Source organism: Eucalyptus grandis, chromosome 7, assembly GCF_016545825.1.
Source record: "Eucalyptus grandis isolate ANBG69807.140 chromosome 7, ASM1654582v1, whole genome shotgun sequence".
Lineage (NCBI taxonomy): Eukaryota > Viridiplantae > Streptophyta > Magnoliopsida > Myrtales > Myrtaceae > Eucalyptus > Eucalyptus grandis.
In genome coordinates, this window is record NC_052618.1 from 17,860,773 (window position 1) to 17,875,951 (window position 15,179).

Here is a 15,179-nt window from a genome sequence, read left to right on the forward strand (position 1 = left end):
CCACGGAAAGAGACAACATTGTCATACAAGGATATCCCCTTAGTCAAATGATCTCTATGAGCACATTATGTTTGTTAATAGGAAATCACCGATGTTATAAGCTCTTATAATTTGTCCATTAAGAAGTGGATTGGTTTCAATAAAATTAGGGTCAATACCCTTAAAAACCACAAACTGATACATCTATGATTGATTTACCCCAAACTAATATTTTAATCTTGAAAAACCCCAAATTGATACACCCATGACAAATTTACTTCAAATGACCACAAAAAACTCTAAACTTGTACACTTGTGACAAATTTACCCCAACTAATTTGTTTGGCTGCCAAAAATCCCAAATTGGTACATTTGTGACAAATTCACTATTCGCTAAATTGGTTTAATACTATAAAATGGTACAATTGTAACAAATGGAGAGTAAAATCACAAACTGATATGCCAGTCACGTGTAATCTAATTCAACAATTTAACAATAAAATTTAATAGAAACTAATAGTCACAAGTATACCAGCTTGGGGTAAATTTGTCAAAGATGTACTAGTTTAGGTTTTTGGTAATCAAAAAATTCGTTTGGGGAAATTTATCGCAAGTGTATCGGTTTGAGGTTTTTAAGGATATTAACCCATAAAATAAACACAATTATGACCCACACTACCAAAAAACATAATGGCTATTTCCATGCTTCCCTAAATCTTTTAATATTCTAAATTGAGGAATATGAGGAGTTTTTGAATTACTTAAAAAATGTGGGGGATTCCTTATATTTGACAAATAAATGAAATAAAGTTATTGCAAATTGTCGCTGTCGAAAAATCAAGTGTCTAGTTTCATATTTCTCTATCTTTTAGTATTCTAAAATGAGTTTTATGATGGCTTTTTCGAAGTATTCTAACCATTTGGGGGATATCTATAATCATATGACAACTCATATATGACATATTAATGGCATTAGAAGTAAATGCACAACTAGTAGTAACTCTTATCATTAAAGAGCAAACAAAAGTGTTGATGCTAGTTATGATGAGACATTCTACTCACACATAACAATAATAATAATAATAATAATAATAATAATAATAATAATAATAATAATAATAATAATAATAATAATAATAATAATAATAATAATAATAATAATAATAATAATAATAATAATAATAAAAAAATTGGGCAAAACCATTAGAATAAGAAAAAAGTCAAGCATTTGCTCCGTCGGAAAAAGAAAGGAGTAGTTAAAACTTGTAAAGAATTTGCAACAAAAAAGAAGTGATGGACAAAAACACTAACTTGAACAATTGGTATGCGTTTACTGCCTTTTTAAAAATGGTGAAAATTAGAACAAATATGGTAAAGATATTAGCTTGTTTTCACTGAATTCAATGAAAGTAAATTTGAAAATTGACTTTTATTCTTCAAAAAATTAGATGGCGGTATGTACATGTATTTCCTTATTATTCTACTTCAAAGGCAACCTCTCCTAGATGCAATTTATAATTATAGTACTTTTTTTTTTTTTGTTTGGAAATCAATAGTACATTGAACATTGACTTTTAATTGGCTTATTTGACATTTAATACTGGCAATGCCTTCTCCCTTTAATTTTTGGAAAGTTGCCATTATGACTTCTTGAAAAGTTCTCTCAATTTGAATAAATGTTGCTTGCAATGGGTTTATAAGATAACAATTCTTTTATTTATTTGCTTCAAGTTGAACATGCTATTAGTTTTTAGTTTACCTCTTTTGAGAAAACCAATTCTTGATTTGTTATTTCAAAGATTGGAAAGCTTTCAGTTTAACCAAATTGTGAATGGGTTTACGGTTATTAAAGTTTAGTTGGCGTTGACACCTAACTACAATATCTTATAGCATGTAATAGGTAACCAATTTTTCATTCTTGATTGATACCACGCGTTGACAATTTCGGTGGCAAAACAAATGAAAGGAAAAAAGCGGATGTTGCATTGCACTGGAACTAAAACCGTTTCTTGTGACACATGCAAAAAACCATTCTACTTCCAAATTCCAATCATTGGCATTCCATTTGTACTGCCATTTGTCAAGATGAATTAATCTAAAATCAAAAGCATTGGATTGAGAAAACGAAGACTAACCTGTGGAGTGAAAAGTGAAGGAGTTCGGTGGTCAATCTCCATCAAAGATTGCCAAGTCAAACTTCTAATCTTGGGGCACTGGGCAATGGTCAGATATTTCATTTTGGGACAATCCAGCATTTGATTCTTCCCTAAGAGGAAACTTATCAAACTGGGCAAGCATTCCAGCTCCACTGAATAAAGATTTGGAAATGTAATTTTCTCCATTGAGCTTCCTTGCCATTCTTCCTCTATGATCACTCCTTCCATTTGATCACACTCCTTTATTTCTATATGCGATAGATTGGCAAGACATAGAGCCATCGATGGAGTGAAAGCATGTCTCAAGTTACTACAATTATAAAGGGTGAGATCACATATAATATTGAAGCATGACATTCCTTGCATATTCCTATTCCATAGTCGCCTCAACTTTGGTAGATTTACCAAGTCTAGAGACTGTAACATAGGTAGCATCTGAAAGCTTTTAATAGTCTCCAGCCCTTCAAAATCAAATATTTCTTCTAGCGACTCACAATCGCGCACTTGCAATATTCTCATGTAGTCTAAAACAAGCATCAATTTGGATGGAATAGCATTAATAAATGATGGACATTTATCCACCGTTAGTGATTCTATTGATAACTTGATGGGATTAAGTTCGCCGTGCCATATTCCAATCAACTCAGGGAACTCAGACAGCCGCAAAAACTTTACTCCAACACCTGTAGCCTGTTAGAAAAAGCATCATTAAATGTAAACTTCTAGTTAGCTAAAAGAAATTACTCTATTGGTGATGAAGACCATTCAATTGCATAGAGTTTGTTAACCAATGCATACCATTTCTTCAAACATAATTTGGATGGTGGTGTTGAGGTTTTCCTTCCAAAACCACATTTTTGTTGATACTCGTACTCTTTCCAGCCTTGGCGCCTCTATTGGTCCCCTAGAGAAGAACTTCATGTTGGGACATTCACTCACAATGACATCTTCCAAGAGAGGGAACATCAAAGTGCATTTAGTTGAGCTGAAACATATCAACCTTGTCAACCTATCAAGCTCCATATACTTCAGTTGATTGAAAGCCACCACAAGCCCCTCCTCACCTTCCTTGTCACAAATGAGTTCTACCAACATTTTACAGTTACTTATCCTTAATTTTGTGAGTTCCACCAAATTTCTAGCTACTGTCAAAGTGAATACATTGGACACCCCACCACAATATGACATATCTAGAGTCTTGAGGTGTTGAAAAAATCTTGCAAAGGGTAATATTATATATGGAGATAATCCATCACAATCCAACACTTCCAGGGTCTTCAAATGTTGAAAATTTCTTGAAAAAGGCAATCTTACTTCTCGCTCATGACTTGGCACTTCTATGGTTTCTATATTGATGCTCAGCTCTTCTTGGTAAGATCTGCATACAACAAGTTTTTCCAAGTTGGCTAAGCTCGAATAAAACGACATGTGGATATCGCGAATTCCTTTGAGAAATGATGAAGCTCAAGAACTCTAAGCTTGCAGAAGAATTCTCCATCGTAAAAATGCCCATGCCATATCTCCATTCGTTCGGATAAATCCAATTTCAACTCTTGCAGATTTGGGAATGCGCCCTGAAAAATTAGTCAAATAAAGATCTACAACCACCTTAGATAAAAGAGGATTGGTGTGTTATGGTATAAACCCTACAATCTTGTACAATAACTACATCTTAAGATGTTGAGTCTCATGTGATTCAACGAAGGAAATGCACCCTCATGCAATAGACATTATCAACTAAAAGATTCATATCTTTTATATTTGATTTGTACCCATATTTGAACTCAAGCAAATCCCTACATTCCCATTTCTATCGATGCATACCTGGTGAAAATAACTTCTCCATCAATTATAATCACAATTGCACAAAATTTCAAAGATTAATGTCAACAAAAAAGTGACATCTTTACTTTTTTAGCATAAAATCAGTTACCTTTCCAAAGTCCAAAGTAGATAACACGCTTGCGCGTTGGTAACATCACACTACATATCATGTATTTTAAATCTTCATGATAGTTAAGAGGGAGTTAAACCATCAGAATTAGCCTAAACCTTTGCTTTAAATCAACGGTTATTCATTACATCAGACATTGACAAAAATGTTCATTCAATATTTGAAGAACACACAATATTACCATGTTGTAATAGTTCTATGGACTCCAAGGGAGTCATACAATTTACATCTTCATATGTCTAGCTACTCATATTGGATGCTTAGTTGGGACTTAATCATCACTTTCAATATTCACCATCGAAGCAAAACAAATAATCTTGAGTCGTACCTTTTCTATCAAGAACAAAGGTTGTTTATGAAGTGGCATCTCATTCTCAAGTTGTGAAAAAAGTATCTCCGCTTTGTTACAACCATGCACCTTCAAGGTCTTCAATGCTAGCCAACGTAAAGCACGTATTTTGGTGTAGATGCACTTTAGTTCTGCAAGATGCTCAAGCTTGAGGGAGGTTAACCTTGGGAACACATCCCTAGGAACATGTACTTCCTTCTTGATGAGTTCCACAATGCCACATTCATAGATCTCCAACTCCTCAAGTTGGGTTAGATGTATTGCTACTAACGCAGGAAATAGAAAGGTGAGGCTCTTGCATCCAGAAATGGTAACAGAACGGAGATAGTGGAATTTGACTTGATTGTGGAGTTCCTCATCCCATACACACTTTAGCTCTAGTAATTCATATAACCCTAGATTTTTTAACGGAAAAGGAGCAACAAGATGTCCACCTAGAGGATTCAGTGATTGAAGTTTGAAAACAACTTCCAGCGAACCACATGATCTTACCAACAAACTTTCCAGGCTCCTGAGCCATCCAAGAATGCAAGAAGGAACAATGTTCACTATCTTATCACATCCACAAACATTGAGCGATTTTAGTTTGTGGAAAGACTCCCCAGCAACTCGATTGTCCCATATTATCTCAATATTATCCAAGCAACGAATTTCTAATGTCTCCAAGCTAGGAAATGCAACCTGTATTATTCGCTCACGAAATTATTGATTATGTTAAATTAATAGTTCATAAAGTTCTGTTACATATAGATTAGGTTGCTTGAGGAAGAGTGTTAGCATTACAAAGTAAACAATGGAGAGATTGAGATTAAAAAGGCAACTAATCTCGTTCAATATGTTCGAGTTTCTTAATTGTGGCAAAGAAAAATTACGAGATGCCACGAAACACATGGAAGAAGTGGTGGTCCTAACAATCTTGGTCTATCGATTGTGGTCGTCTTTTTAGATGAATGCATCCTCATCTTGCAAAGGTCATGCCAAAGATTCGACAGACCACACAATACAATAAGACAAACAAAGCTCTTTTGTTTATGTTTTGACATATATTAGTCTACCATATTTTTTAACGACAGTTTAGAAGGCATCATGAGATATTTGAAAACAAAAAAAGGACAATTTGCTTAATTTTGACACAGTTGCTTGTGTAATTGTGCCATGGTTGCTTGTGTTGTTTCTCCACGATAATTATGCTACTTCAATAAAGTAATCAATAAATAATCACAGTTGATCTGTCCATATTAGCAATTTTCCATTTTTCAGTTTACTAAAAGTAGTTTCATGTTTCATTTTGGACAAGTTTAGCTTCAAAATTAGTGTATTGATCCCCATACTGTCTATGTCATCCCCTTAGGTTTCTTTTAATTTTATTAATCTATTAAAATTAAACATGTGCGATACAAATAATATTACAATTTATGAAGTTATAATCTTTAATATCTCTGAAATACACAAGAAATATGTCAAGGACATCATTACTTCCATTTAAAGTCAGTATCAATTATTTTTATTTAATACTTTATCACTCTAAACCAATTAAAAAGTTACACTAAAACAAAATGAAAAATGGGATCGCTTGGGTGTGGACTGTTTCACGAAAAACCTTTTCTAGGAAAATATTTTTCTCATTTTCCAGCATTTAATTTGCTTAAAAAATGATTCGATGGAAAATATTTTCTTAATCAACTAGAAATGTTTTCCGTTTCCTACCAATGCTTAAATTAGGAAAATGATTTCCCCTTTAAAAGAACTCGAAAACATTTTCTAAAACATTTTTCTAGTCTTAGGATCCTTGGTTAATGAAAGGTTTATTCTTATAAAAATAATTTTAAAAAAACAAAATTTTAATTATTTTTGAATTTTTGAATTTTTCTTCTTTTTTATTATTTTTTTCCCTTCTTCCTCTTTCTTCCTCTCCTGGCCAAGCACCTTGGTGACAGTTGGCATCCCAGCGACTGGCCAAGACATGGCCAAGCGAGCTCGAGGCTCAGTTGATCCAAGCTAGCTCGAGCTCGCCAGCTCGATCTCCATCGACTCTGATGAGCTCACGGCCTGCCTAGGATCAAGGCTCATCAAATCTAGGCAAGCCCAAGCTTGACCGGGCCAATGAGCTCGAGGCTTGGCGATCCAAGCTAGCTCGAGCTCCGTGGAGGTCGGTGAGCTCGCAGCTCACCAGATCTAGGTGAGCTTGAGCTCAACCAAGGCTGGTGATCTCGAGGCTCACTAGTCTAGGCGAGCCTAAGCTCCATCAAGGTCGGCGAGCTTGCGGCTCGCCCAATCTTGACAAGGCGAAGCTTGCCTGTGGTCATTGAAAAAGGAAGGAAAAAAAAAGAAAAAAGAAAATTAACTCGTATTATGTAAAAAATAGGGATTTCATAACATTAAATAAAATTCCTAATAGTCATTTTTATATGGCATAGTGTGATTTATATATAAAATATAACATTATTGTAATATTAAGAGAAAATTACAAAACTCATCAGTAAAAATATATAATAGGAAGAGTTCCCTTGCTAAGGTATTCTCATTAGGAGCAAGATGAGCGGAAAGTACATGAAAAGTTTGAATTGCAAGAAGCACGACCATCTTGCAAATCAAATGTTTTAAGTGATAGTCACTAAGAATATTAATGAAGAGTACTCTGTAATAATATATTTATATAGATTTTCGAATAAGGTGCTGATTTAGTGATGACATGAAAACAGTAGCATGATTAGAAAATTGGACGTGTCTCTACCACATCGATAGTTTCCCGGAAAATTTCGGATTTTTGGTCAAAGTGCATGAATTATAAAGAAATGAATTTTTATTGCCTTAGGTGATTAAATCAAAGTTCACCGACCCGACTATCTTTTACTGTATAGATACCAGGAGTAAAGTTGAATGACTATATCGCAAAATCTTTTACAATATAGCTACGAGGAGTGATTTTAATCCCACAATTTGAGAGTTAACATTGAGTTCATTAAAGAATAATTATCCAACTTTTTTATATACAGTGACTCTACTTTAAAATTTTCATTTCAATTTAAAATCACGATTTGAATAGAAACTCTACTTTTACTTATACAGATTCTATGGTGCAGTGATTATATGGAATGCAATCAATTTTAACCAGAGGGGGGCTTCGGCGATACTTCTTTGTCTCCAGTATAACTAATTATTTGTAAATTTTAATTATTTAGCTGGCTGGAATAATAAATGTTTATATGCATATATATATTTTTTCTAATTTCTTAATAATTTAATGTGATTGATCCAACTCTTATTGGCGTGAATTGAAACTTGCCTTTTATTTGTAGTGGCATGGGGCAACTTGAAATGCACAGCATGTAAATATCTAAAGTGCTATAACACACAAAATTGATGCCAAGCATTTCACTCCATCATATTTTTGTTATATTTAAGATTTTGATGTAGCGTTAATCACATACCTCTTGATTGAAGAGGACAGTAGAGCGCGAGTTGATGATGTCCTCTCCTCGAGCTTTTGATATATCTGTCATCAACTTTTCATTAGATGAAAAGAATGTCATCTTTTGCATTGTAGGGATGAATTAATCTAAGAGGATCTTCAATGATAAAACCAAAAAAAAAAAATCTTACACTTTCTACGAGAGAAGCACGTCAAACTTTCTAGACGAACAAATAGTAACTTGGTTAACATCGGAAATACTAGATTTTCTGATATTTCTATTCTCGACCCTTCTTCCTCCATAATGATAGCCTCCATCTTCTTGCAATACCATACCTCTAGTTCTCTCAATTGTGCAAGAGATTGAACCATGGATGGGGAAAACAGAAACCTGAGATTGTTACAACCATCCACCCATAATTTCTTCAAATTATGGAATCTCACAATTCCACAAGGATTCTTGCTCCATATACGCCTCAAGCCTGGTAATCCCTTTATATAAATGGTGTTTAACTCGGAGAGAGTCTCAATATTTTCATTGGTGCCTACTCCATCAAGGTCAAAAATTTCTTGCACTGAAATGCAAACTTCTACCGTTAGAGTGTGTAACTTGCGTAGTTTTACTAGTGACCTAGAGTTGATAACTTTTGAGAGAGATTTGCACGAAGACACCTCAAGAAATTGGAGATTGCTCAGCCCTGATGGAGATTCATCGGTCCATATATTTTCCAGATTGGGAAGTCCAACCATTTTCAAGGACTCCAAGGATGGGATGGAAACCTAATGGACAGACCCATCAACAATAGCATTTACAATTGCAAAAAGCAGGCAAAAATCCTTACGTAATATAGCAGGTTATTCAAATGGTTGCGAAAGAAACTTCACAAACTTTAGGATAATTTTTTATTACAAAAATTTATGATAAACGAAAGCTGATTTACAATCTAGAAAGGTATTTATGACTTCGAAAGACAACTAATAAACTTCATTTTTTATTTAATATACTCATGGATGTTATTACAATTAGATTTTGTTTGTAATTTACTAACGATAAGGGAAATTATGGTCACCAAGAAATAGCAGTCATTCATTTTGCTAATGACTACAAAAATTTATGATCCACAAAGCGAAAGGAAGTACATTAAGGTAAATTACTTCCTATAAGGTACACTACTCCCCTTAGGTTACATTACTATATTGATAATGTATTACTCATTTTATTGGATGATTGCTAGAAAAAACTGTACTATCTCGCAATGGAGATTACTACAATAAAAAAAAAAAAAAAAAACTATAGAAGAGTGACCGTGATTATGAAAGACATGCAATTTACTGACAAAGGAAAATATATCATTGCAATAAGTGACCAATGAGATTGCAATCACAAGAAGTAGATTAGTCTACTATAAGACCTTAATTACGGAAGGTATGCCTATTTCACTACCTACCTAAGGAAATTTAGCAATTTTGAAAAGTAATTTATTACTTCACAAGGGAAAATTACTACTATAAAAGTTTAGTTTCTGCAAGTAACTTCATTTTTTATGCCCAGGCCACCTACCTGAGCCCAATTGGGCTTATCTAGACCCAATCAATTTATGTGTGAAATATTTTAATTTATCCAATAAGATCCAATAAAGTTTTTTTAATTTTTATCCAATGAGGTGAGGAGTTCGTCTTTAATAATTGTCCTATAATTTGTATCTTCTCACAAATAATGGTACCTCCTATTCCTAATATTAACTATCTGGGTGTGGATAGTCTATTGCGATCCTTACACTCACTGACTGCAGGACGAATAACTAAACACACAGCACATTATATTATCTTTTTCTTTGTTTCATTTTACCAAATTCTTATCCTCCCTCTTCACATCACCGAAGAATCAATCTCAGGAAGGCGCGACCAAAGCTTATGCTTAGCACCAAGCTTGTTGGTCGCGCCGTGTTCGTGAGCGAAACAGATAGAGATAGAATTTGTGCCTAGTCCGCAAGGGACCAAGTGCAAGGGTTGAACCCGCGATGGGGACGTCGAGGGAGGCGAGTTGTGGCTGGTCATGATGGTGGCAGATGAGCGTGGCTACGGTTGTGGGCAAGCATATCTGGTCCTTAGCCCTTCAGCGCGTGGTGAGTCGGAGCGAGAAAAGATGCAGGCCCTCTCGCGATGCTGAACAACTTTCGGATGGAAAGAGAGAGAACCCAAAAATACAGAAGAGCGAGATGACACGTGTTGGCCATCCATGCGTGTTGTAGACAATGTGTGCACAGTAGTCCACAAACATCCATACTCGAACTTACTTCATAAATCTATTATGACAACTTAAATTTCCACGAATTTTTATTACATCACTATAATAGGGCAATCATGTCTAGTCAACTAAAAGGCTATGAGCAATTTTTGTTGTACAAAAGAGCTGTGCATTTTCCTTAATTGGACCGCTGCTTATCCATAGTTTACTTCTCTTACTAACAGTAACCAATTTAATCAACTTTATATAAACAGCCTCAATTTCAATTAAATGCCGTTAATTTTTGTTGTGATAATCTAAACTATCAACCTCATATTCATAAATTCTTAATTACATAGTGCTTGAGAAATTTTCTAAGTCAGATTTCTAGGTGATAAAAGCTTATTATACAAGATCATTAATTATTTTTATTTTGAATGTCTCTCTTATATCTTAATTGCCATTTCATACGCTCGAGCCTTGACTACACCTTGGAATTATGCTTCAAACCAAGTATTCACTTGAAAATCTTTTCATTTTAATCTTTCACCAATCAAGAGCATGATTTTGACCATAATAAAGGAACGAAGCACATGCGGTAGTTTAGAATTGAGCCAAAAAAAAAAAAAAAAAACTGAATTAGGAGAATTAATTAATAAAATTAAGCCCAAATTTTGATTGAAGAAAGCGGGAAAATTACAATGATTTTTCACCACTTAACATAGAATTCATGAGTTATTTTTCAGTTAAGTATGATAATCAAGGTTCTACTCTATTAGGGACCAAATCTATGTACATTCCCTTGATTTACGTCAAAGTTATACTTAACTTCATGAAAAATAAAATGCTATCATTTTATCGATGAAATTTGTCAATGACACTAACATTAGAGTTGATTTGCATGTATTTCAAATTGCCTATACGACAATCTTAGAACTCCTCTCTCAACAAGCTACTCATTATTAATTGCTTTATCCTCCTCTCTTTCTCCGCAATTTCACTATTTAATTTTAACACTCTTGCATTTTTCCTCATTCTTGTACGATGCTAATTTACATCAATATAACATTCAATTACCTACAAAAGAACATAAAAATTACGGGGAAATTACCCATCCCACTTATGAACTTTGAGGGGAAAATACCTTTACTCCTAACTTTTAAGTATTACATGAGTTTGGTCAGCTTCGATTTTATTGCGGATGTCAACCCTGTGGGCACTTTACCATTTGCATTTCATGTAATTTTTTGCGATAATGTTACAATTCTTTTGTATCTGCTTTAGTTAAATCATCCTTTGGCCTCCGAATGCACCAAAATTGGTGGGAAATTCCCAAAATAAATAAAGAAAAATGAGGAAAAAAACGCAATGATTTTAACAGAGATCAAGACAAAAATTACTAATAATATGGTTGACTTCATGAAAAGAGCTAAACATCTAGTTGGCTTTCAAATATATCCCAAGCATATAAAACAATCATTGGAAAGGCTAAATTTTTTGTTTAATGATGCATATAGCCTCCCTAGTTAGCTATTTAAAAGGACCATTGGATGATAATATCACATAGCTATGTTCAATACGCCATGATTTATATAAGCATGGGGATCTCGTGGGGGCTTTCGTGTAGTTTTGCCTGAAAGGCACTCACTAATGCCTATAACTACGAGACATAAGAACAGGTTGAATTTCTATGTTTGTTATGCCAAAAGTGCTTACAATTATATCTATATCTTTTATATAATTTCGTAGACTTGCAAGCATGAACATGACTGAAATTGTGTACTTTTATACTAATAGGACATATACAGTGACCAAGTGCTTATTGAAATACACGATATGGAAAGGACATGCATTAATTAGACTAGCAGCGTTGCTACTATTTGAAAATCCAATCCCCTTGCCCATTCTTCGCATTGATTTATACTGTAAGTCATCTAAATATTGTATTTTACAGATAATAACCATCGGTGAATCCATTTTACAAGATTATGAAATGACGCTATAATGGAATTGTTTTAATACCAAAATTCCCTTCAATGTTTCTTTATAAAACCCTATTAATATAGATATACTCGCAGCATGTAAGTTGAAAATAACTCAAATTCTATCACAAACTAAATTAACATGGATTTCATTCTATTAGTTGGACTTCTCCCCAATGAAGAGAAACATGAGATTGCTTTAACTAATTACAGAGAAGGGCATGACTAGATGAGGTAATTAGGAAAAAAAAATGAGTAAGGAGTATAATCTATCTTACATATAATTAGGAAAGGAGCAAAAGATTATTTAATTGTATATTCATTTGATAGAAAGTTACCTGTAGCCCATTGAAGAATGCAACTTGAGCGACAACTTGGTCATTTGATGTACTACTTGAAGGAGCTGTCGTGGTGGTGAAAAAGTTCTTCATATTTGGCAAGTCACGCAATTCCAAAACATGCATATTTTGCAACTCAACTTTGTGACAATCATCAACTGCTACAATCTCCCGCATTAATTGGCACATGGCAACTCGGATCTCTTCAAGGTGTGGAAGTTCTCTCAATAATGAAAGAGGAAACAAAATTTCCATCTTATCACAACTTTCGACTCGTACTTCTTTTAATGCATTGAAAGAGTTGGAGGAGATATGGTTGTTGCATATCTGCTCCAAGTTGACGAGATTATCAAGAATTAACAACTCCAACGTCTTAAAATCTATGTGGGAAGGCGATTGGAGGACGTAATGGACAGAGGGATTGTTCTTCACGTGTAGATGCTTTAATTTTGGAAAGCCTTCTTGGGATAATGTACAAATACTTTGCTCAATTCCATTTGATCCATCTAAAAATAGATCGTCAGTTTTGCCTAATAAAGTTTGTATGCATCCTTTCTGAAGAATATCACTTGTTGGATGCAACTCAAGCTCCAATGTGCTTGATCCTCTATGACTTTGCCAGCGCCTCATACCACCTATATGGATTTTGTACGTGGTTAATTTCTTGACGTTTAGATCCTCTGGGAGCACACTTGGATCACGAATGGACGCGTGCAGAGTGCATAGATTCTTCATGTTATTCAACTCAATAAGCCCGGCATTAGTTGGTGGATTTTGCTCCACGGCATTCCATTGGTTAAAGCTATTCTCCATATACAACTCCTCCAATTTCATCAAACTTCCAAGCACACCGGGTTCAATTGTCTTAAGTCGTGAGCAATGGTTCAAGTCTAACAACCTCAGATCTACCAATTGTCCAATTTCTTTTGGCAATTGTTGAATTTTGGAGTTCGCAAAGCTGAGAATATGTAGCCCTTTTAGCTTGCCAATCATGGCTACATTCTCTAATGAACAACCATCAAGACACAGAGTGTGTAAGTTCTCCAAGAATTGAAATGGCGAAGGTGAATGAGTGACAGACACCTGAGAAAGATGTAAGACCATGAGCTTTCTCATAGAGTTGAAATATGAATCTGGGACCTTAAGAGATTCATTGTTTGTGAACAACAAAAAGATCCGCATTTCGGGGAAATCTAACTCTTCAGGAAGCTCCTTCATGTCAACATAGGGAAAGCATACCGCCGTACAACTTTTGAGTTTGTCCCTCAGCAACTCTGTCAGTGACTTATCATTATCTTTCAACACGAAAAGAGGGTCATCTCTTGAAGTGACCGAGGCAACAAATCCACGAACCAAATCATGTATCTTGAAACCATCAACATCTTCATCATCTACTAACAAAAGGGAGGAGGCTTTCAAGGTTCGGATCAGTGAACGCAACCTATTTCTAACTTCTTCCATGCTGCTGTCTTCTCGAAATAACCTTGAACCCGCACTGTACCTCACTAAGTTTTCAAGAGAGGGCTTAGAGACACCATAAACAACACAAAGTCGTAACAGTGACTTCACCTCCTCGCTCTCCTCCCCCTTGAAACGGTCATAACTCAACTGCAACATCTTATTTATGCTCTCACTAATTCCTTTGTTTGTAGACTTCTCAATTTGTCTCAAAACATCCTTCCATTCATAAAAATCAGCGTCTTTAAAAATATTCGCCATTGCAATAATGAGGAAAGGCAAACCTGCACATTTGTGGAGTGCTTCATCCACCAAGGATTTGAACGGGTCATCATGAACTTTGTCTCCCACCGTCCCCTCAAACAATCTTTTTGCCTCTTCGTCCTTCAGCTCTTCAAGGCGGAAGTCCCTGTCGCAGCCCATTTCCCTTCGCAAAACATCTTGAAATCTTGACGTCAATAATAACTTGCATCCTATGACTTTGTTGTCATGTCTGCAAGGAATGCCCACTGATTTTAAGTCAAGCCCCTTCCACAAGTTGTCCAGTATTATGAGGACCTTCTTTTTTGCCCTCTTCTCATCTTCCAGCCTCGTCCGCAGACGCTCTGCTCGCGAATTGACGTACTCTACATCCTTTATGTCCAGGTCCAACGCATGCGCAATCTCTCCTTGAATCCTCTTTACATCTTGATTTTCCGACACGTCGGCCTTAGCAACCCAATCAAATGACTTCTCTTTCCTTATTCTCCTTTCGGCATCAGCCAATAGGGTGGATTTGCCGACCCCGCCCATCCCATAAATCCCGACCACGCTATTGTTGTTATCGACAATGAGAAGAAACAGAATCTAGAATATAACCTGTATGTGAGAAAGTTTCTGTGTACTGTAATTGTTGAATCAATCAACTGCAAGCTTCATCATACATCTGTTCAGCCTTCTTCTAGTTCTATCTCACAGAACTCTAAGATATGAAGAAGATCAAAAGAAGAAACTAACAACAAGATCTCTTATTGAAGACTTGAGAGAAGTCTCAGATCAAAGAGATTCCCTTTTCAGTACACGAACAATCAATTCATACTCCCTCATCTCTTTTACATTTTCCTCAGCCCTTTTTATACTAAGGCTTTCCTTCTTCAACTTCTTTTACAACAGATTTAACAACTCTTATTAACAGAACGATTAATCTTAGCCACGTGTAGCTTGATCAGCTTCTGATCTTGGTTTTAATCTGTTGTATAACCAGATCCTTCACGAGGATTGCCAGCTCAGCTTGGATCAAGGATTGCCAGCTCAGTTTTCAGCTTACCCGAGCTTGCTCTGTTTT

At 35.2% G+C, this 15,179-nt stretch overlaps 1 protein-coding gene across 1 annotated transcript; it reads right to left on the reverse strand.

The window, feature by feature from the left end:
- Positions 1-4,360: 4,360 nt before the first annotated feature.
- Positions 4,361-14,683, reverse strand: LOC120295916 (disease resistance protein At4g27190-like). The gene is made up of 4 exons (XM_039317530.1): positions 12,398-14,683; positions 8,042-8,630; positions 7,870-7,934; positions 4,361-5,119 (listed from the first exon to the last, which is right to left on the reverse strand). The coding sequence occupies exons 1-4, from the start codon at positions 14,645-14,647 to the stop codon at positions 4,361-4,363; spliced, it is 3,663 nt and encodes a 1,220-aa protein (XP_039173464.1). The 5' UTR covers positions 14,648-14,683.
- Positions 14,684-15,179: the final 496 nt, after the last annotated feature.